At 38.6% G+C, this 24,587-nt stretch overlaps 1 protein-coding gene across 1 annotated transcript; it reads left to right on the plus strand.

The window, feature by feature from the left end:
• Positions 1-2,135: 2,135 nt before the first annotated feature.
• LOC147255685 (uncharacterized) lies at positions 2,136-22,611 on the plus strand. Its single transcript, XM_086213013.1, has 32 exons — positions 2,136-2,296; positions 3,393-3,465; positions 5,832-5,891; positions 6,455-6,577; positions 6,740-6,879; positions 6,978-7,077; positions 7,266-7,317; positions 8,014-8,194; positions 8,842-8,998; positions 10,141-10,254; positions 10,697-10,837; positions 11,102-11,242; positions 11,506-11,652; positions 11,862-12,008; positions 12,218-12,364; positions 12,623-12,769; positions 13,028-13,168; positions 13,689-13,835; positions 14,512-14,628; positions 15,143-15,259; positions 15,349-15,468; positions 15,755-15,879; positions 16,205-16,346; positions 16,478-16,771; positions 17,002-17,298; positions 19,965-20,144; positions 20,225-20,353; positions 20,449-20,757; positions 21,260-21,345; positions 21,433-21,625; positions 21,701-21,997; positions 22,076-22,611. Exons 2-32 carry the CDS (start codon positions 3,426-3,428, stop codon positions 22,450-22,452), a joined length of 4,908 nt encoding a protein of 1,635 aa, XP_086069139.1. The 5' UTR covers positions 2,136-2,296; positions 3,393-3,425; the 3' UTR covers positions 22,453-22,611.
• Positions 22,612-24,587: the final 1,976 nt, after the last annotated feature.

Raw genomic sequence — 24,587 nt, forward strand, 5'->3', positions numbered from 1 at the left:
TTCACACTTTGAATGCTAAAATAATTTTACAAAGGGTCATGATATCCTTAATTGATCATGGTTTACATTAAACTTTGTGTTTAACATGATAGGCGTAATCTCCAGTTGTAAAGTTGGTTACGGTTACGCAGGTATTTTGTCATTAACAGAAGTGTTGAAGAATTTCAAATTCTGACATGTTGTCATGGAATCAAAAAGTTTCCAGCTCTAGACATTGGCGATCACACACATAGTGGGCCCTATTTTAAGCATTGCGCAAACTGGCCCTCGATCAAGTGCAAGCGTCTTTCCTGCTTTCAAGCAGACATGTATGACGTTTTCACGCCAAGCCCCCTTACCCTTTATCTAGCAAATAAACTTGCACTCCACCTGCCTAAGTTGTTAATGAGGCAGGATCTGGCGCAACCATGGTGCTTCGCTATTTTGGAACACTAGAATATGTTTGTGCCATTGACCAAGAAGAGGCTGGTCTTTGGTCAATGGTGTGCATCAATCAGATGTGCAGATGTGCTACATTGTTTTGCAGTTCTATTGTTGCATGACAACATGGAAACACTGGCTGCCATCTCCGCCCAGGCCTGGGCTTTGCCTCCAGTGGCTTCGGTGGATGCCTGTCGCCCCCTTATAAAAAACACAAGAGGTGCATGTGAAAGTTTGATGGGGTGAGGGGGTCTGTTTCTTCAGATGAGCAGTGCTCACTTCTCCTGAGTTGAAATGCGTGCAGCACTGAAATAGCAACATGCCAAGTCCTGGCGCACGTTGGGCTGTACAGGAAGTGACACAAGGCACTCTGATTGGTCAGAGAGGTGTCTAATGTCTGCCTATTGCACCATAAGCTGTAGTTTGCGCTCTGATTACGCACCCTCTGAACACCAAAAGAAGTTGAACACGCCCCGGAAGCATGGTGCAACATAGCACCATCTAGCAACCACCTGGTGCCACAGATCAATTAAAAAGGGACCAATGACTTTTTGATGGAACAGTAGGACCCTGAGACCAAAGTGTAGATTGAACAATTTAATATCAAGAGCCATGCTACTTACTGTATATATTTAAAAACAGAACAGGTTTCCATGGAGGGAATATAATAAGACATAAAAAAATAGTTGCCACTCATTAGGAAATTTGATTAGCAACTTCAAAAACCTAGTTAAAGGCAGCAACTTCTATTTGTCACCTGTGTTTTGCCAATATTCTTTTCTAGTTACACATTTTATGTTGTGCTTATTGCGCATTTCACCATGAATCGTTTTGACGAATGTAAATGACTTCCTGGTGCTTGGCCTCGAGGATATGAATGTCTTGTTCTTCATTTGATCTTCACTTTCCAAACTCACAACTGTCTCAAGGTCATGATGACAACAGCTTAACCAATGTGAACGCCATAACCTTGATTATGTAATATGTTGTAATACAAGACACACAATGCAGACAAGGGGATGAGTGCCTCCATGTGTGATCTTCACTAGCAAGGGTGAGAATCAAATCAGAATCCAAGTGTGAATTTGTTTCTGCATCATACCACCTTGAAGTTCAATGAGGTGTGTGACTTCCAGCTGCATTCTTTAATAAGCTTCATCGTTAAAATAAATATCAATGCCTGCATGAGCCAAGTAACGTGACAGTCACAGCTCAAGGTCACTATCAGATTACCAGTTTATTATTTTAAAGATAAGTAGGACCTGATTCAATATTTTCAAATAACAACCTCGAGTGACAGCTCCAAATAAAATCTGTATATTTTAGAATCATAGCAACTGAAAATAAGCAATTTGCCAATATTTATAGCATTTAATGGATTTCTTGAGATAAAAGCAAGAACAAATAACATGCTCCTTGATGATCCGTGGTGTGGAAAATCAGATGCCTCATGAATAAACTAAACTTGCTGAATTGTTTCCCTGTCAGCAGCTGTTCAAAGACAGCTACACTGTCATCAGCAATTAATGCAGTGAGACATAAACCTCACCACTAACTTGTCATTGGTAGCCCTTCATTCTCCCTCTGCTTACTCATCCTTTCATACCACATCCAATGCCCCACCATCCTACACACCGCCCTCCCACCCACCCTCCCACCCCTTAATAATAACCCACCCGCTTTGAGCATCCATCTTCCTAAACAGAGAAGGTCTCTCCTTGACAGACATTCTAGGCAGAAGCTTGCAGGCAGCAAAATCAAATTTGTTTTCCCAAAGGATTTAATATCAAGTGAAACCCAGGAGACAGCAAATTTATACCACATCTAGAACCCCGTCTCAGAGTCTCAGCGGGAGTGAGGACAGAGCAGTAGACAGGTAAAACCACTCTCCTCTGTGTTTGTTTGTTCTCTGTGTGAGCCACGCATGGGTCAGACTTGACTTTTTTTATCCAACATCCAGGTGGTTTACAGTTTATGAAATGACTGAACTGCAACAACTTGGGAGTTTGGTGCACTTTAGACTAATCAGAGGGTTCATCTCACCGTAGATCGAAGGGTGTTTGTTTCTTCTATCCTATGGATATAAAATCATTCCACATTTAGAAATGATAAATATTAAATTATATTTTTCATCTTCCCTTACACTTTCCTAATCGTCAGTACAACATTTCCTTCATCAGTTTACTTTGAGATTATTGACATGGAGCCAAAATGATGAACTGGTTTTATTAATTCCATTTAGTCCCATTAATTGTTCAAATCCCAATAATATAATGGTTCCCACTGCTCCTATGAGATCTTTTCAATTGTTGTAGCTAAATATCATCAAGGCATTTGATGATGTGGCCTTGGGTTCTGCAATATTGTGTTTGGCAACTGAAGCTTTAGAATTGTTTGACTTGAACTTTCACCAACTCTATTTTGATCAAATATTCAGCATATTAATGATGAAAATAATTATTAGTTCGAGCCCAAAAGTAGTGTACTGGCAGCATCCAATTCTAAGCATGTGACATTTGAGAAAGGAGATCTCCAGAGTGACAATGGTCTGCTGTCAGTCTTAGTATTTAGAAGCACAAACATATGAAGACATACAGGGGCCAAGCTAACTATAGCTTGAGAGCTGTGGAGGACATGACCTCTATGTCTACATTCTTGATGTTTGCAAGTCCTCTGAGTCTCTTTGAGTAGAATAAATACACATAATCATTATTAGGTATTAATTAAAAATACTTTGTGTATGTGATTCATATAATCTCTTTAATCTGGTGATGCCATTATAGTATACTTGAGGTTTGGCAGCTAGAAGCCACTGTACAAACATTTTTTTTTAAATTGATCTAGTTTTAAATTAAGCACAATAAAGCTCAGTAAATATTATCATCACATTTTACTGTCCAAAACTGCACGTGATAATTATAAATCATCTCTTTTAAGTGAAACTAATTTTTATGTTCACTATCCATTTGCAGATTGGGACTTTGTCGGTTAACCTCTCCAGCAAAATGTGGAAAAGAAGCAAGAACACAGGTCACAGAGTACAAAGTAAGTATTGAAAATCCATTTTCTTCTTCTTCTTCTTCTTCTTCTTCTTCTTCTTCTTCTTCTTCTTCTTCCCTTGTATATTTTCGGTCAATTTCTGTTCCAGTTGACTTATTTCTCTAATATTTTCCAATAATTGTGTCTGAGGGAAAATAATCTTTAAGTAAACTATTCTTCAAAGTAAATACTTAATGACAACCTGGAAATCATATCATAGAAATCCATACATTAGTTTAATTCTAATCACAAAGTGAAATCTAGAAAATGTTTAAAATCATATCTATGCAGGAAAAGACATTACAATGTCCAAGGATTGTGTGTTAACCTTCTTGCTGTGAGGCTACAGTGCTAACCATTGCACCACCGTGCCGCCCCGTTGCCAATACTCCTGAAACAAAATATATTGCGAGAATCACACAACATAGATGGTTGCAAGCACTGCACTGTATTCACTGACATACTGGCGCAGCAAGATAGTGCATCTAAGACACTGAAGAAGCGTTAAGTGTTTTGTTGTTACAATAAATTTGGTAAATGGAATAAGAAGTGACGTCACGGTGGTGCAGTGGTTAGCACTGTCGCCTAACAGCAAGAAGGTTCAGGGTTCAAGCCCCGGCTCGGGCACGGGAGTTTGCATGTTCTCCCTGTGCCTGTGTGGGTTCTCTCCAGTACTCTGGCTCCCTCCCACAGTCCAAAGACATGCAAATGGGTACTAGGCTAATTGAATATGCTAAATTGACCATAGGTGTCCCCCAGTCCCCCCACAACCCTTAACAGGATAAGCGGTAGAAAACGGATGGATGGATGGAATAAAAAGTAGTCTTTAAATTGTAATGCTCTTGTCCTGGACTACTACCTTGTTTATTCAAATATGTTTAACTCTAAGCAAACGCTTATCACAGATTACTACAGCAGTTCCACAAACTTTGTTGTGCTATATCATTTGCAGTTGCTGATACTGATGTAATTCCAAGTATATTAGTTTCGTCTGGCATTCACGTACATCACATAACCATGTCTAACATGCTAACTTTACACCTCCACTGCCAGTCGCTGTTGACAAAATAATGTATTGCCATATGTCAGTGGTTATGATTAATGTCTAGAGCTACAACAGTTCTGAGCTCAAAAACTAACAAGTTCAGACTTTCTTCCTATGAACTGAAAGTAACTTCATGTGTTGGTCGTTCCAGTACATGAGTAGTCACTTTAATGAGTCTCCTTATTTCACTCATTAGGTACTGATTAATGTTGCTAATCCATATTTTGATGTAATAAAACAATAATATTTAAATTTGCATATAATTCAGGATATGTTGTACCACTATATACGCTATGATATGTTGTGTGTGTGTGTGTATATATATACAGTATATATTACCCCAAAAAAATTAAGCTCTTTTCCCCCAGTCTTCCAATTCCTGTGAAATTAGTCAAATGTAATTAAACACATAGAAATATTACTCCCAACCACATGCTATGCAGTTCAGTATATCTGGTGGCTGAAAGTATTCATCAAGACTATACGAGCTGGATTTTCTCCAATCGGGAGGCATTTCAAAAGCTAGTTGACAAAAGGTCTTTACTCTTGAGCTTTAGTGATAAACTGGGGATGAGAAGAAAACGTCCCAGGATTAAGGTTGTCTGCCTACTGCCCTTTACTGTGACCCCCTCACTGCTTCAGTTTATTCAGGCTGCTATGAACTTTCATTTTTCACTCTCTGCCTGACTGGGTTTTCACTTCAGGCCTCTCCGCCCAATGTATATTACTCACTCACTCACTCATGTCCCTCTCTCTCATTCACTATATCCATCCATATACAGGCAAGTAAATAATCAGCCTGGTTGGATAACTATCAAGATTTCTGTCAATATTAGGAAAATTAACAAAAAGTCCCTTTTGACATGTTGTTTATTTATCTCAATATCAAGTATATATTGCATCATGACCTATAAAAATGGAAGGCAGTGAAGTACAATTACTACTACTAATAAAACTAGTGATGTGGGACAGCCTACATGACTTGGTTAAATGTGTGGTTAGGAGATACAGTAGTTCTAACAGGAAGAAACAATACAAAGTTTAAAGGGCGAAGAGATTATACGTCTGGACTAATCTGAAGCTATCCTCACAATCAATATTAGGCTACCTTTACTCAGCTGTTATATTTTATCAAACAACACAATGAAGATCTAGGAACTTGGCAAAACCAAGCAAGAAAAGAAAGGAGGGTGAGGGGTGCCTTATTCAAAATTTTGTCAGAGGAGAACCACTGTCCCAGACTCTGAACCCCCCCCCCCCCGGCTTACTGCTAATGTATAGCAAAACACTCATTCAAGTTTATCTAACCTGATTTCTTTTCACTTAGGTTTCTCCCTTGTTCATCGATACATTCAACATTTTAATGAGGTGTCTGGCAACAAGTCAGGTGAAATTAAACAATTCTTTTTTTCATAATGCTTCAATGTCTGATCATAATGCTGGAGTAAATCCTTTGTGTAGATGACGTGAATATATATCCTTATCATAATCATCATTAAAACTCAGGCTGCTGTTGTTTGTCTTGTGTGACCCTTTGTTCTTGCACGCCCAAAGCTTGACAAGAGAATATTCTGAAGTTAGACAAGAAGGCAGTTGACCAAAGCAGGTTTCATACTATGTTATATAAATTAGTGTGTGGTCTATTTTTTTCATTTGTTCGTAATTTCCCACGCAGTATATGCATACTGTACATGACCTACAGTATATCACTGGATGAGTATACCCTGTCCAGAAAGACAGCAATCACAAAATATAAGCATCCAAAATGTATGAGAGGGAAACACCTTCAGTATCATTTGGAATAGGTTTGACATATCTGACACCTGCTGGTGAAAAAAGGAAATGTAATAAAGTATTGGATTATTTTACTGTGCTGATGATTAGTTGTGTTGATTTTTTTTCTCAATGTGTTCATTTTTATTTTTATTTTTAATTGCTGTCTGTGTTTAGCCATTATCCGAAAAAGATCTAAAATACCAGGGGTGGTAATCATCCAGCATGTGGCAAACCTGCCAGAAGGAAAAAGTACCCCAGATTTCCAGTGTAAACCAATGCCAGTGACCACTCAGGAAGGTAGGTTTCATTACAGAGTTAGGATAAAACTGAAAATGTGCTGAAATAAATTATTATGTGTAAAAGAGCAACAACAGAAAATTAATCTGTTCAATGTCTCATGATTTTTCCAATTCAACACCAAGGCTCCATACTTGTTAAATATCTGCATATGTCCTTTAGGGAAAGTAGCTGTTTTTAAGGCTGTGGTCAAAGGGGATCCAAAACCTGTGGTTTCATGGAAAAGAACTAAAGGGACTCTCTCTGACAAGGACAAATTTCAGAGTAAATATGATAAATCAACTGGGGAGCATATATTAGAGGTAAGGACAAATATACATTGTTATATGAAAAAATATGTGTCATTGTATGAAATTCATCTGCCTCATCTATTAACTTAACAATTCACATGTTTTTCTAGATCCACAGAGTGTCTGGTATGGAAGCAGATATATACAAATGCTATGCTGTGAACCAATATGGCAAAGCCGTCTGCTCTGCAGCGTTGACTATCACCGACTGTAAGCCCTGTTCATGCAATCATTTTCCACATATGAATATGTGTTCAAGTTGGGGAAAATGTTCAGTAAACTGTGTCCATATTTTTCCACTTATATCACTTCTGTTAACCTACTCATACTGTTAAATCAAATATAAATGACAACTATATTTACGCTGAAATCATGTCTTTATATGTGTTTCATTTCAGCTCTAGCAACCCCATCAGATTTCCGAAAGTTGTTGAGAAGTACAAAAGGGAGGTAAGAAAACTAGATGGAGAGGAGAAGTTAAAAAAAAAAAATGCATATCTCCCAACTTGCAAGTGACTTCAATTTGAAATCAAAAATTGGATCAAAATAAGTGTTCAGTTTTTATCTTAGAAATCGAGCAAGACAGCGCTTTTCTCATTTTTTCCTCCTCTCAATTCTCGCCTACTTTCACAACCTGAGAATGCATTTTGAAAGAAGACACAGCTGCTAGTTAATAATTTACTTGTGGTCTTCATTTGTAAAGACAACACGTCACCCTGGTGGGGTCAGAGTTCAGGCAACATGAGAACTAGAAGATCCTGCTGCTTGCAACAATTTAATTGTGCAAATTGGCAAACATTTTGCCCTCCCTAATAAACATGTTTCCTTTGTGTTGTGAAAAGTGATTACTGTATTTCACAGTAAAGCCACTAGATGTCAAACGTTTTGTTTTACAACTTGCATTTGTCTTCCTTTCTTTTCTTTTTTTTTAACAAATTAAGTTAAGTTAGTTTTTGAATTAAGTTTCGATATTTGGCTGTTAGGTGGTTTCTCACCAGACAAAATGTTAGTCAGAGTAGTCCAACGATGACATAGCCATCACACATGGAATATGATATTTCTAAATGAATGTGTTGTGTATAGAATCCTTTCATGACCATTATCACATAACTAGTCAGTAAGCTTACATATATGCATTACTTTTAGTAAAATGGAGGAGAACCAGACATTGTCAGGAGATGAGGAAACTACTCAGAGATTCTGGGACACCATGATGAATGCTGACAGGAAAGACTATGAGCGCATCTTTGCTGAGTTTGGTGTTACCAACAATGATTTGATTCTCAAGACCTTGGAAGAGAAGAGGGCGGCGAAGCAAATGTGTAAGGTATGAAAACTGCCAGCCAGATATATTATTTCTGGAATAGATCTTAACAGGTTATCGCACGATAGCCATTCATGTTCATGAGCTGGATATCATCGAAGAGAGCTGCAGAATCCTCTACAGACTCCAAGATTACACATTACCAATTGGTAAAATCCATCCATCCATTTTCGACCACTTATCCTGTTAAGGGTGTCAGGGGGGCTGGAGCCTATCCCAGCAGCCTTCAGGCAAAAGGCAGGGTGCACCCTGGATGGGTCACCAGTCCATTGCAGGGCCAACACATATAGACAGACAACCATTCACTCTCACAACCATGCCTACAGTCAATTTAGAGTATAGATTAACCTCGTCCCCTCTTGCATGTCTTTGGACTGTGGGAGGAAGCTGGAGTACCCAGAGAGAACCCATGCATTCACAAGCAGAGCATGCAAACTCCACACAGATAGTTCCCGTGCTTGAGCCTTTCATTTATACCTAGGCTACAATTTAACTTCACCATACTCTCAGATTCACTTTTTCCAGTTAAGGGTTTATTCAAAACATAATAAATCAGATACTACTTAAACAAGGACCCTTTTGTTGTTAAATAGTTGATTCTGAAATTTGTCCCTCTGTTTTCACTCATTTGTAATCCTCTGTGTCCTTAGAATGGAATGACTCCCTATGAAGAGTCAGGGAATGAATGTGGCCTCAAGACTGGTGGGAGTACAATGGATATTGGTGTTAGTGGTCTGATGCAAAAGGATAAGGGCATGAATCACATGAATGCTGAAAATATCAACCTCTTCCTGATGGAGTTTAAAGGTAAGTTCAAGGATTTAACAGTGGTTTGGACCGACTCATTTAAAAGTAATTCTAACTTTCAACTTTCGTTCGTTAACCTTCCTGTTAACAGGCAGGAACGGCAAGCAGTAGCAGGTTAAATGAAAACAGCCATCTGCTTTGACTGGTTGAGGGGAAAAAGAGCCAGAAAAATGAGACAGAGACAAAGAGGCATAAGGGAAAGGGACCAATACAGATAAGAAAAGACAGGCACAGAGACAAAGAGAAATGGAAAGAGGGTGGAGAGAGACTGACAGACAGATTGGGATGTGAAAAAGACAGAAGGAGAAAGACAAAATGTCACTCTGAAGTGTTCTATAAATACCTATAAAATAGGTATTCACTTGTTTACTATGTGGTTATTTTCACAACTGGAGAGGACAATGCTTTTCCCCAAAATTTCTAGCAAAAAGTTGTGTACTATGTGCTAAAGCCATACTCTGAATCCATGTGTATCCTAATTAGTGCTTTGATTTAGGGATGGGCATTTTAAGAAATTTTCTTGATCAATCATCAGAAAAAAATAATTTTTAAATTGTTTTTGCAGTGAAGGGTAGCTAGTTCAAATAAATTCATCACTGCTCTAAAACCTTTGCCCTCACCAATACTTACACATCCGTCTCAAAAATAAGCAGATCCCCTGGATAATTAGGGCCTGAGCCTGAAGGTACTTCAGGCGAAGACCCTATTATGTTTTCCTCTCCCCTTCTGCGTCACAGCTCCTCCGTGCCCACACTGAGGTGATGCTAGTTTGAGGTGAGGTTATTATATCGATGTGGTGGACATAGGGGAGAAAAAAATGGCAAGATAGCTGCAATAAAAGTCAGTGCCTTGTCTCTTAGATCACATGCAGGGCAATAAGAGCAACAGACGAAGAACAGATTCAAACTTTTTTCCTCAGATGCTAATGAAGGAGGTTATTCTGAAGAGAATGAAGATTTCACTGAATCTGCTAATAATTCACGATACATCAAGTTGGATGAGAAACTGAGTACTAATAAGATGCCACAATAGGTACACTATTGGTAGAAAAAAATTGCAGTACTTCCATATTCCTGCCAATTCTCTATGTCACTGTGACTTACATCACTGTTACAGTTGGATTTTCTGTTGCATCTATGCAGAGTCCAGCAGCATATGTGATGATGCCAAGTTAAATCAGAGGAATAAAAACCTTACTGGGTCCAGCAAACACTCAGAGCAGACAACAAATCTCCCTCCACTCAAACCTACAATTGGTAAGACCACAACATTTATATGGAGGCTGAAGAGATGTGGGATAGTTACTCTGAAGATTAGTCGTGTGTGCCAACTATACTGATATGCACTGACAGAAGAAGTTATTTATACTCTTGTATTTTAAGTGTTGGTCTCCATTTTTCTTTTCAATACACATTTTCCATTTTTCTTTTCAATACACAACTGACTTGATTGTACAGTCAAGTTGTGTAACTGTGGATGCATTTCAGCCACGGCTTAATGGGTTGTTGGTGAAATTAACTTAAGTGGTCCACAACTTTTATTTTCAATTAATACTACATATGTAATGTAGCATTACAGCATGACTAAAGCCAGCAGAGCTGTACACAATGTCAGGCTCGTTGTGTTATATGAATGTAAGGGATATCTTCTTACTGTTTAATGCTGAATGTTACTATCTGCATTTTCTGACTAACACAGATCTAAATGAAGCAAAAATTGACAGTACTGACGATGATGAGAGCTCTCCAGAACAGCTCAAGCATTCAAGTCATCCAAACCAAAGTCAGCCACAGGATGCTGTCAACGACAAGAGATCCAAGAGTGGCACACAGCATGGAGGTTTGGGTGTGTTAATGCCTGGGAATGCGTGTTCTGGCATGATTATATATAAATACATGAATAAAACTCATGTATTTTAAGTGTTTGTATAAAATTAAATTGATTCTATTTCAGGGTGGCAGCTGATGAAAAATATGCCAACAAGCAGCTAATAGCCAGCAGAACTGTACACAATGCCAGGCTCATTGTGTTATATGAATCTAAGGGACATCGTCTTACTGTTTAATGCTGAATGTTACTATCTGCATTTTCTGACTAACACAGATCTAAATGAAGCAAAAATTGACAGTACTGACGATGATGAGAGCTCTCCAGAACAGCTCAAAAATTCAAGTCATCCAAACCAAAGTCAGCCACAGGATGCTGTCAACGACAAGAGATCCAAGAGTGGCACACAGCATGGAGGTTTGGGTGTGTTAATGCCTGGGAATAAGTGTACTGGCATGCTTAAACATAAATACATGTATAAAACTCATGTATTTTAAGTGTTTGTATAAAATTAAATTGATTCTATTTCAGGGTGGCAGCTGACGAAAAATATGCCAACAAGCAGCTAATAGCCAGCAGAGCTGTACACATGCCAGGCTCATTGTGTTATATGAATCTAAGGGACATCTTCTTACTGTTTAATGTTGAATGTTACTATGTGCATTTTCTGACTAACACAGATCTAAATGAAGCAAAAATTGACAGTACTGATGATGATGAGAGCTCTCCAGAACAGCTCAAGCATTCAAGTCTTCCAAACCAAAGTCAGCCACAGGATGCTGTCAACGACAAGAGATCCAAGAGTGGCACACAGCATGGGATTTTTGGTCTGTATAAATTCATGTATTTTAAGTGTTTGTATGAATTAAATTGATTCCATTTAGCAGTGGCTGCTAATGAAATACATTCCAGCAAGCTGCTAATGGCCAGCAGAGGTGTACACAATGCCAGGCTTATTGTGTTATCTTGCTGCTAAGGGACATCTTCTTACTGTATAATGTTGAATGTTACTATCTGCATTTTCTGACTAACACAGATCCAAATGAAGCAAAAATTGACAGTACTGACGATGATGAGAGCTCTCCAGAACAGCTCAAGCATTCAAGTCATCCAAACCAAAGTCAGCCACAGGATGCTGTCAACGACAAGAGATCCAAGAGTGGCACACAGCATGGAATTTTTGGTCTGTATAAATTCATGTATTTTAAGTGTTTGTATGAATTAAATTGATTCCATTAAGCAGTGGCTGCTAATGAAATACAATCCAGCAAGCTGCTAATGGCCAGCAGAGGTGTACACAATGCCAGGCTCATTGTGTTATCTTGCTGCTAAGGGACATCTTCTTACTGTATAATGTTGAATGTTACTATCTGCATTTTCTGACTAACACAGATCTAAATGAAGCAAAAATTGACAGTACTGACGATGATGAGAGCTCTCCAGAACAGCTCAAGCATTCAAGTCATCCAAACCAAAGTCAGCCACAGGATGCTGTCAACGACAAGAGATCCAAGAGTGGCACACAGCATGGAGGTTTGGGTGTGTTAATGCCTGGGAATAAGTGTACTGGCATGATTATATATAAATACATGTATAAAACTCATGTATTTTAAGTGTTTGTATAAAATTAAATTGATTCTATTTCACGGTGGCAGCTGACGAAAAATATGCCAACAAGCAGCTAATAGCCAGCAGAGCTGTACACAATGCCAGGCTCATTGTGTTATATGAATCTAAGGGACATCTTCTTACTGTTCAATGCTGAATGTTACTATGTGCATTTTCTGACTAACACAGATCTAAATGAAGCAAAAATTGACAGTACTGACGATGATGAGAGCTCTCCAGAACAGCTCAAGCATTCAAGTCATCCAAACCAAAGTCAGCCACAGGATGCTGTCAACGACAAGAGATCCAAGAGTGGCACACAGCATGGAGGTTTGGGTGTGTTAATGCCTGGGAATAAGTGTACTGGCATGATTATATATAAATACATGTATAAAACTCATGTATTTTAAGTGTTTGTATAAAATTAAATTGATTCTATTTCACGGTGGCAGCTGACGAAAAATATGCCAACAAGCAGCTAATAGCCAGCAGAGCTGTACACAATGCCAGGCTCATTGTGTTATATGAATCTAAGGGACATCTTCTTACTGTTCAATGCTGAATGTTACTATGTGCATTTTCTGACTAACACAGATCTAAATGAAGCAAAAATTGACAGTACTGACGATGATGAGAGCTCTCCAGAACAGATCAAGCGTTCAAGTCATCCAAACCAAAGTCAGCCACAGGATGCTGTCAACGACAAGAGATCCAAGAGTGGCACACAGCATGGAGGTTTGGGAAGTGTTAATGCCTGGGAATAAGTGTACTGGCATTATAATATATATGAATGAATATATATATATATATATATATATATATATATATATATGTGTGTGTGTGTGTGCGTGTGTGTGTGTGTGTGTGTGTGTATATATATGTATGTATGTATATATATATATATGTGTGTGTGCGTGTGTGTGTATATATGTATATATGTGTGTGTGTGTGTGTTTTTATATATATGTATGTATATATATATACATATATATATATATATATATATATATATATATATATATATATATATATACATACACATATATACATATATAAATTCATGTATTTTAAGTGTTGGTATAAATTAAATTGGTTCCATTTAGCAGTGGCTGCTAATGAAATACATTCCAGCAAACTGCTAATAGCCAGCAGAGCTGTACACAATGCCAGGCTCATTGTGTTATCTTGCTGCTAAGGGACATCTTCTTACTGTTTAATGCTGAATGTTACTATCTGCATTTTCTGACTAACACAGATCCAAATGAAGCAAAAAATTACAGTAATTATGATGACGGGGGTTCTCCAGAACAGCTCAAGCATTCAAGTCATCCAAACCAAAGTCAGCCACAGGATGCTGTCAACGACAAGAGATCCAAGAGTGGCACACAGCATGGAGGTTTGGGTGTGTTAATGCCTGGGAATAGGCTGGTCTGAATTTTAAGTGTTTGTATACAATTTTAATTTATTCCATTTAACAGTGGCAGCTGATGAAAAATATTACCCCTTGGGCTGTGACATACCAAGTAATTTTCAGTAATCATCCTAAAATGATTTAATGCATATTGCATGATTTCATATTCATTTAGTGTTCTAAGAAATAATTCATAATTTACTGTAATCAGGAATTACTTTAAACCTATAATAAAGAGTTGAGTCATTTTTACATTAAAAAACGGATAGCTAAGGGCATAATGCATAAAATTAAAGCTTTCTATTTGAAGCTGAATTATTTTTGAATCTGTTGATTGGCCAAATTGGCTTCAGCAATAATAATAATAATAATGGACACCTGATTTCCACATTTTCTCAGAGCATATTTATATTTTGCAGAATACATGCCCTCATGCATTTTAAATGCATACATAGTTAGTACAAATAACTATTGTTGTTACAAAAACAATCAAAGCCACCACCAGGGAGGATGGTGCCCTAACACCCTCTACTGGCCAGCCACCACTGCTATTCAGGCAATCGGAGGCTAAAACATAATTCAGTGACAATTTGTAACAAATACTGTATATTTAAATTAATTTTTGATAAGAGTGCAAAGCTTAAACTTTCATATTTTCATTTTATAGGTGAAAGCACATGTCCTCAAAAACACAACAAGTATGACGACACTGAAGATAAAGCAGTTGCTGCCATATGTGTAGAGGGTAAAAGCAGTGGCCAGCACGAAGAGGGTTCAGCAAGTGGTAAGTTTAATCTGTACAAATATGATAAATTTAAATTGCATTTTAATAACTTTGTCCCAAACTTGTGCTTAAATATTTTGATTTTAAAATGGTCAAAGCAAACGTCTTGAAGAACCAAGTTAGTGTAGTGAGACAGAAGATAAGGATGGTGCCTCCACAATAGCTGGTTCACAAAAGGAGGCCATCTGAAAGAGGAAACTCTCGCTTGTTTGAATGTGCAAAGCTTAGGCTTAAGCTTAATCTTATTTAACAGGTAAAAGTACATGTCCTGAAGAAGGAGGTGAGTGTAATGAGTATGAAGATGAGGATGGTGCTTCCACAATAGCTGGTTCACAAAAGGAGGCCATCTGAAAGAGGAAACTCTCACTTGTTTGAATGTGCAAAGTTTAGGCTTAAGCTTAATCTTATTTAACAGGTAAAAGTACATGTCCTGAAAAAGGAGGTGAGTGTAATGAGTATGAAGATGAGGATGGTGCTTCCATTTGTTAATTGCTTACATATTTTGATTTTACAGGTGAAAGTACATGTCCTGAAGGACGAAGTGAGAATACTGAGACTGGCGTTGAAAATGGCATTGTAGCGCGATCAAAAGGTAAAAGGGGAGGCCAGCTGATAGAAGATTTGGTGAGTGGTAAGTATCATCTTTTAAATATTTTAATTTGAAAAACACATGAAGAATTCTGAATGCAGAATTGAGGATTAAATATTTTTATCTCATAGATAAAAGCATCTGTCCTGAAGAATTCTTTGAGAGTAATGAGACGCCATTAATTGAAGATGGCGCTGCTGCACGTGCAAGGCGTAAAAAGCGTGTCCAGCTGATAGAAGACTCTGTGACAGGTCAGTAGCCAAATTGGGAGTGTTAATGGTTCATGATCATTCCTGCATCCACAGTAAAGTAAAAGATATTGAGGCAGCCATTTCTCCAGCACACATACAGTATTGTGAAAACTTGAAAGTAACGACTGAGAGATTTGCAATAAGTGCAGTAGAAAAACATTTCAAAAATATATAAATAGAATCATCATGACTTTTTAACAAAATGAATGTTACATAGACAGAGACTAACATGCAGGTTTGCGTCTGGATGAAAGTCATAACCCATCTGCACACTTGTGTCTTTTAGATCCAGGGGTTCAATTCATCTGTGGATTATCTGATGTTGATGCGATCATCGGTGAGTCTGCTGAGTTAACATGCAAGCTCAACAGTGAAGACTGTGAGGGGGTCTGGTTCAGAGATGGCAAAAAGGTTAGGAGGTCAAATTGATCATTCTAGGTATTTGTTTTGATAGTGCATCGGTGTCCGTCAACAAAATGCATGATTCCATAGGCCTGTCAGCTGCATGTCCTCTGTTTCTTTAGCATCATACTGTATTGCTGATAAAGCTGCATTTGCCATTCGTACTTAACATTACGAGTTTATGTGGCGTGTATGTCAAATATAAAGCGGAGATTTGAATACTTTCAGCCCTTGTAAGACACAATACAGCTAAATGAAATCTATAGCTGCAAATAATTGCAACCACCATCGCTTGATTTGTTTATTTTCTTCTGTCTGTTCCCTGTCACATCAGATATCCCCAGATGACAATTTCATGATGACTAAAGATGGATCAATCCATAAATTAAGCATAATCACCTGCCAGTATGAGCACTCAGGGAAATACCGTTTTGAGGCAGACAACCGTAAAACAGAGGCGATGATCAACGTCAAAGGTTTGAGAATATTTCACAACAACAATAATGGTGTTTTGAATTGAAAAATAACAGTTTTTTTCAGAGTAAATATTCAACAAAGTAACACTGAATCCAATCTCATACCAGCATTAACATGACCTCCTTTTCAGATCCTCCGCGGTGTGACCCTGAAGACCTCAGTGCTTTCACTCAACCTGTGAGAGTCAAAGTGGGGCACAATGCCATCTTTAAACTGCATTTTCTTGGCCATGCACCCATAAAGATCCAGTGGTACAGAGAGGGAGCAGAGCTCCAGAATGAGAGCAACACCAAGATAGACAAATCCGCCAACGACAGCTGCCTGCTCCTCAGCAGGTGTCAGAGGAAAGACTCAGGAGAGATCAAGATCAAGCTCAAGAATGAGCATGGCTCCACTGAAGTGATTACTCAGCTAACTGTGCTCGGTAAGGGGATGATGAATAATCCAAGAATAAAATACGTTATACGCAGACATAACGAAAACGCTCAATTCTAAGGACATTATGACTCAACATCCAGCTCCATTCTGAACTCTTTATAAACATATGATAGATGAAAGATTTGTTTGTTTCACTTGAAGTTAAATCCAAGGTGACAATATTCAAAAAGGTGAATGCTGTTTGAAATAAGTTCTGTACTTTTTTTTTTGTTTCAGACAAACCAACCTCACCCCTGGGCCCTGCAGAGGTGACGGAAAGCTCATCTACATGTATTGAGTTTAGTTGGAGGCCTCCAAAGGACGACGGCGGCTCACCGGTGACTAACTACATCATGGAGAGACAACAAGTTGGAAGAAACACATGGAAGAAAATAGGAGAGCTCCCAGGTGTTCCCAGCTACTGTGATACAGACGTGGAACATGGCAAAAAATACTGCTACAGAATCCAAGCAATGACAGCAGAGGGTATTAGTGATGTGATGGAGACTGAGGAAATTCAAGCTGGCACACGGGGTGAGACAAAATAGTGTGGTTGCTGATGTTAACACATTTTCTATCTACTAACATAAACCACTAACAACATATGGATAGTATACAGGGTTTTGCATACATTTTTAGCAATACATTTCCATGACTTTACCACACCTTGAGTTAATTTCTCTTAAATGTCTTGAATATAGAGTATCACATATAAGATACAGCGTAAAGTACATGAATTAGTATTGCGCATAGTGAATAAATAAATCAAAGTAAATTTGAGTAGTGTGTGTGTGTGGGGGGGGGGGATTTCAATGCAGAATTCTGTGTGGTGATGGCTTTTTGACATAGAAAATACTCTATAATCTTTTGGTGCACTAATGTCAGTGTTCATGAGTCCACCATCAGAGGTTGAACAAACACTGACGGCAGTGCAGCAGGGAGAAATTTACAGTTTATTCAAAACTGTGTGAAAAAGCCAGAGCTATTGAGATTTCTTATGAGCAGATATGACCAAAGTAGATATGTTTGGCTTAAATGACAAGTGTTATGTTGGGTAATTAGCCAATACTGCATTCCAGCATCAGAACATTATCCAATCTGTTGATTTGGACCTGCTTCACAACAAATGTATCATAAACCAAAGTCGATCATACAGTGAGACAACAAACATGGAAGAAATGCAACATTTTAGGATAGCCGAGTCAACCAGTCCAATAGAGATGCTCTTGAAGGCCCTGAAGTGGGCATTCACGGAAACCAGCCAGTGATCATTCGGATCCAGCCTTAAATAAGGATAAATACTGAACATTCATGCCAATAACAAATCACGCAGCCAAATATGAGCATTTCTCCCCTCTACAGTCACTTTTATAACCCAAAGGAGCTAAGGTAGCACCAAATGAACAACTCAACTTGACATCACTGCAATTCTAAACCTCAGCCTATGGAGCCTATCCTAGCTGACATTGGACAAGAGGCGGGGTACAACCTGAATGGGTTGCCAGTCTGTTGCAAGGCCATGTGTGCTATTATTGATAATATAATTAATAGGCTATGCTCTTTTGAGTAAATCATGAATGCAGCCGTCCCTATAAACCTAAAGTGTTTTAAGTTGGTTTAAGTTAGTAGTGAGGAAAAGTTTTTTTTTTTTGTCTTTTAGTAAACAGACATAAACTCCAGAAAATAACAATGACAACATGCCAATTTACAAAATATATGTAAACAAATATTTGGCAAACATTTACTACTTATAGCATAACTAACATAAACTCACAAACACAACCTGCAGTCAAAGAACGAGCAGGAAAATAAAGTGGGTGTAATGAGCCAACTTGTGTCTTTCATGTAAAAACCATCAGGTATTCTAAGACTTGAGCTGACTTAGCAGCCCTAATTCTGGGAATTTAAGATGAGCTAACTCCCAAACCATTTAGACACCCTTGAAATTAGGTTGTTTACTTAAAGTATACTTTGCAATATTTGCAGATAGCACTGTTCAGAGATAATATCCACATTCATGAAGGAACAAAGATAAGCAGTTGCTACACCATCTGCACAAGCAATGAAGCAACTGTTCACTTGTGTATTTCATTTTCTGTCGATGTGCATTTAAAAACAGATAGGATTTAATTATCAGCAATGTATGCTAGCTGGCAATGGATGCCAAAAAGACTCTTTCACACCAAAAATAACAATATTCATGGAATACATAACTGTACTTTACTGCTTTGACAAGTCAAAATGCTATGCTGTGAGAAGGGCCAGTTTAAAGGAAAAATCAAATACTGATTGTTTGGACAGGTATTAAAGCACACTTCACTCAAAAAGTGTATTTATGTCTCTTTAGCTCACAAAGATATGTTCTCACTGCTCTCTTCATTGAGACAACCCAATGCACAAAGAGCTGGACACTTTGGATGGGTTCCCAACCAGAAGGGTCATATTTAGTTTGTTTGGAGCTCAAGTCAAAGTAATGTTACTGTCTATACGACTGGAAGGAAAAAGAAATGACATGTGTTCATGAGAAATTGGGAATAGACAGTTTTGCTGTTGTTCGTATTTGGTGGCGATGGGGCTGCCATTAAGCTAAATATATGTGGCTGGCTCTTTCTACTTTCTGGAGTCACAAAGAAGCGATGCAGGGGTGAAAATATGTCTTTGTGAGCTCCAGACACCTATTGGGAGTGTTTAAATGCAAAATATACTTTTTAGATGATGTGTTTCTTTATATCCTGTCCATATTTTAAACCCTGATGACTAATAATACTTGCCCCAATTGTATTATGACCTTAATCTTTCTGGATTCATAAACGGTATTATGTCAGTTGAATTTCTACTAAGGAAGCGCAATGTGGGATTTTGGTGCCGATATTAGACCGCCAATATTTTACCATTCATTTGTCCAATAGCCAATATTTTACCAATGTCAATATGATCTGTATAACTAAGTTTGTATGATATTCACATATTATGCGTCCTGAAAATACCTAAACAGTTTTAATTTGAAAAAGCAAATTTTTTTCTTAATCTCCAAAACATTTGGAAAAGCCTACTAATCATGTAAGTAAAACTGAGTAAGTGCTGATATTATTGTGAATGCCTAATTTCTACCAAACTAGCTAAACTACCAGTCTGAAACTAAAATGAAAATCATCACTTTACCAACAGTATGGTCTTTCTTTTTCCTCTACATGCTTCAGCCTTCCCAGGGTCCCCAGATCCTCCAAAGGTGGTCAGTGCCTTTGACGACTGCATAAACCTTTCTTGGGCTGCTCCAAGTAACAAGGGAGGTTCACATATCCTGGGTTATATTTTGGAGAAACGCAAGAAGGGCAGTAACCTTTGGAACATTGTGAATGCTCCTGACGAGCTAATTAAAGGTGTGCTTTCATATATTTCACTTCAATTTGATAGAATTACTGGCCAAACCCACCTTTTTTTGTTTGTTTGTTTCTTGCAGAGAAAAAGTATGCTGTGAAGGATGTTGTGGCAGGTATTGAGTATGAATTCAGAATTGCAGCCATAAACCTCTCAGGACCTGGTGCATACAGCGACCCCTCTGAGTTTGTTTTTGCACGGGATCCGAAGAGTAAGTGTCGCAGATATTTTTCACGATGCATTCAGCAATAGCTCCATTGTTGATCATTTTTAATATCCCATTTTTTTAAAACGTGTTTTTCCCAGAACCACCTGGTAAAGTTGTTGGCTTGAAGGTAACAGAAACATCTTACAGCCACTTTGTCTTGGCCTGGACCAAACCTGAGGCGAAACCTGGCATTCAGGATGAAGCTAAAGGATATTATGTTGAGATCCGGCAAGCCGAGTGCTTTGACTGGTCCCGCTGTAATACAACCCCCGTCATCACTAATTCCTATGGTGTGAAAGGCCTTAAGTCAATGGACATGTACTGGGTGAGAGTGATTGCAACCAATGATGGAGGGGAAAGTGATCCTGAGGAGATGCCCAACTTCATCTTAGCAATGCCCTCTCTCGGTACGTCTGCTTGTCTCTACTAGATCAGATTAACAAACCAGGGGCAAATTATTTTATATGAACTAATACATCACTAAAAGTAACCATCAAGACACTAACATTTTAAAAGTGGACGGTGGCTTTAGAACTCTTATTTATCCTACAGTATTGATACCATTCTGTGAAAGTATTGTGTCACGTACTGAAAATGCTTCTTAAATGAGAACCTATTTTATTTTTGACAGCTTATTTTGTGCCCTTTGGCCTTTTTTCACATGACAGCACTGTTTGTGTATTGTGTATGCAAAAACGTTCTTTTTAAAACGGATTCGTTTTTACAAGGCTTCTTGTGAAAAAAAAGTCAAATCATTCTGCTAAAGTTAAAATGTTCATGTTTCCTTCTAGAATGTCACGCAGTAGGAAGTGGCATGGAAACGGGGAAAAAAAAATCCTCAACTAATTTACAAGTACCTCATGTTTCTCTTTAAGTTAAAATACTTCCACCACATTGCTTTCATTTTAGTGAGGCCAAAGTTCACAAACCTGAAGAGAAAAACATTTGTAGTGGTAAAGGCAGGAAACTCCGTCAGAATCACAATGAATTTTGAGGTAAGATTAATACTTCTATTTTTGTAAATTACTGACGTAATTAGGGATATTACATTGAAATTCCAAAAACACTCCTTCCTTTGCCAGGCCTCTCCACAGCCAGAGATTATGTGGCTAAAGGACAGCGCTCCTGTGACAAGGAGAGTTACTGTTAGTAACTCCGATGACACATCGCAGCTGTTGATCCCTCTCTCTGAGCGCTGTGATTCCGGCATCTACTCCATTTTGTTGAAGAATCTCGCAGGACAGGAGACTTTCAGTACAGAAGTCAGGGTCACAGGTAAAACTACTGTAAAAACTCTTTTTTTGTACATCCATTTCAAATTAATATTGATGAAACTGATTGTGGTCACAGATGATCCAAAGCCACCTGGACTAGTGGAACTGGAGGAAAATGTTCCTGGCACAGTGACGGTGACCTGGGCACCTTCTCCTGATGAGAGGCTTGATGACCGCCTCCACTACACAGTTTCCAAGCTGGACTCTACTAAACGCACATGGTCCACAGTGGCTGAGAGACTCTTCAATAATAAATTCACAGTCTGCAATATTATGCAAGGGAGAGAATATCATTTCAGGGTCTACGCCAAGAATGACATGGGTGTATCTGCACCCTCAGAATCACCGACATGGGGGATGGAGAAAAAGAAAGGTGAGTTTGTGTGTCACGAACCTTTGTATGGATTCTAACAACCTCAAAGTTTAAATATTCTTTTTATTTCTCTAATAGAAAAGTTTTCAGTGAGCAGGCCATCCAGGAAGGACTGTGACTTGCGATGTGCTCCGACCTTCATCGTACCATTGAAGCTGCACACAGCACCTAAAGGCTATGAATGCTACATGAGCTGCGCAGTGAAAGGAAATCCCAAACCTCGTATCACATGGTATCGAAATCACATCAGTATAAACACTGACACCAACTATTACATCTCAGACACCTGTGGAGTTTGCTCTTTGTTAATTCTCCACGTGGGCCCCAAAGACATGGGAAAGTATACCATCACTGCAGAGAACGACCTGGGACGCACCGAATGTTCCACTACACTCAGCGTCAGAGGTGAGAGGGTACATCTGCACTTTCAACAATGCCAGGATCAGACAAAATAACATTTTTGTCTTTCCGATCAAATTAGATAATAATATTGCCATAAATACTTGCTGTGCCTTGTTAAAGAGATTGGTACCACCACTCACATCATGTGGCTTCTTACGACCCAATCATATACTGAAGTTTCACCTCCAATCACAGTTGTTTTTTTTTTTATTCTCATGGTCACAGACTTGGTTATGCTAATTGCTTCAAACAGTGTATTTGCCACTCTGGTCAAGCTTTAACATAACAGGGGAATGATAGCCTGTCACCTCCATTTCTCAGCATTGACTTGATTTGACTCCGTTATGTTAAGCCCCTGGAGGAGATGTCAAACAGGCATTCCCACAGCTCAAAGCCCTGTGTCCATGTTCCATCCAATAGTAGTAACAATCTGTCCATGATCGAAGATCCCTGCCCCACGCTGTCATCCTGTTCGTTAACATCAAGCAACACGTCAGCTGCCCACTGCAGAAACTGTCAAACTGGAAGATGCCAAAAATACTGACATGCTGGACTCTCTGCAAGCATGCCAGCATTCTTGAAGTATTTCACACTTCATGTTGTAAAGATGCCTATTTGTTGATCCCAAAGTTGATAATTGGGGTCAATTATATAATTATATTATCAATTATTATTTACAGATGTGTCGGTCACAACAATATCCCACTTGTATTTGTAGTCTGATCCAGGCATTAAAAAGTGTGAGGAAAAGATACTAAAATGATACTACATGATGCTAAATGTGTTTGTATATCTCCCATACAGATTGAAGAACCCAAGGACTACATATCACTGTAATGTTTGAATGTATAATACATGAATTTAAAAGGTTTTGCTACTTGGATGTGATACACAATGTGTACTACAAAAATAAATTTTAAAAAAACGGATTGAAAATTGTATCATTTGGGCTACTTAATCGTGAAATAAAATTATTCTTTCAATCTGTCAAGGTTATGGACATTTCTGCTGCTGGTGTATTCATGTGTATTCACTTCACTGCTGATACATAACACTGCTGACTGCAGACACTGTTGTGGTGATTCTTGCCTGATTCATGTGTTCCAGAAACAGAGGCATGAAGAGAATAGCCATCAGGTTTGTACATGTCCACAGTTTTGAGAGTATTATCTAACTGGGCAAGAAACACCTACATAAAATCATTCGAATGGGTGGATCAAGGGCGTGGAGCATTTTTAACATACCATCCTAGAAATGATCAATTAAGCAATTTGTCTGAACAGGTCAGCTGCAGATTACTGTAGAGTTTCATGTGATTTGCACATGATAAAAAAAAAATACAATAGAAGAAAAAGGGTGCTAAAAAAGGTGCATAAAGGGAAACAAGCACCACATGACAACAATCATGTACAAAAAGAATAAAACAAGCAAAAAGAGAGTTAGATGACGTGAAAATGTCTCAAAAAGCTCCAAATGTCTGAAAGGAGCCACAAGAAAAAGTATCATTTATTGTTTTAGTTTGCAAGGGCAGCCTTTTGATTAGAATACAAACATACTGTATTGTTCAACCATGAGCAAAGAACTGTCAGTCAAATTTGGTGAAATAAGGCGATACCCAATACATGATGGCATGCATAAAATTACACATACAACACTCTCTAGCTCTATCAGATAGTTGTGAGTGTTGGTGCGATGGTGGCACATATCTCTTCTGGAGTTGTTTTATGACCCATGTGCAGCTTACAATGACATCACTGACTCAGGTGACAGTGACAGCATAGGTTCAACTTATATGACCCACATGTGATCCAAGTCAAGCCCAGCTCATTACATTTGGGGTTCATCAGCCCACACAACATATACGTCGATGCTGTACTTGAGTCGACAGTGCCAAAAAGATCCCATAGTGAGCTGTATGAGTGTAAAAGTGACACAATTATCCATCCATCCATTTTCTATCCCACTTATCAGTTAAGGGTCGCTGGGGGGAGGGAGGCTGGAGCCTAACCCAGCTGACATTGAGCGAGAGGCGGGGTTCACCCTGGATGGGTTGCCAGTCCGTCACAGAGACATCAGGACCAATTAGGGGCTCAGTATCTTGCTCTAAGGGACTTCAACGTGGTCACCAGGGAAGTGAGGGTCGAACCAGCGACCCCTCAGTTGCTGTGAAATTTCAATTGATTTGAGT

The sequence above is a fragment of the Aulostomus chinensis genome, chromosome 9, assembly GCF_037954235.1.
Source record: "Aulostomus chinensis isolate RoL2024-O1b breed Wild chromosome 9, RoL_Achi_v1.0, whole genome shotgun sequence".
Lineage (NCBI taxonomy): Eukaryota > Metazoa > Chordata > Actinopteri > Syngnathiformes > Aulostomidae > Aulostomus > Aulostomus chinensis.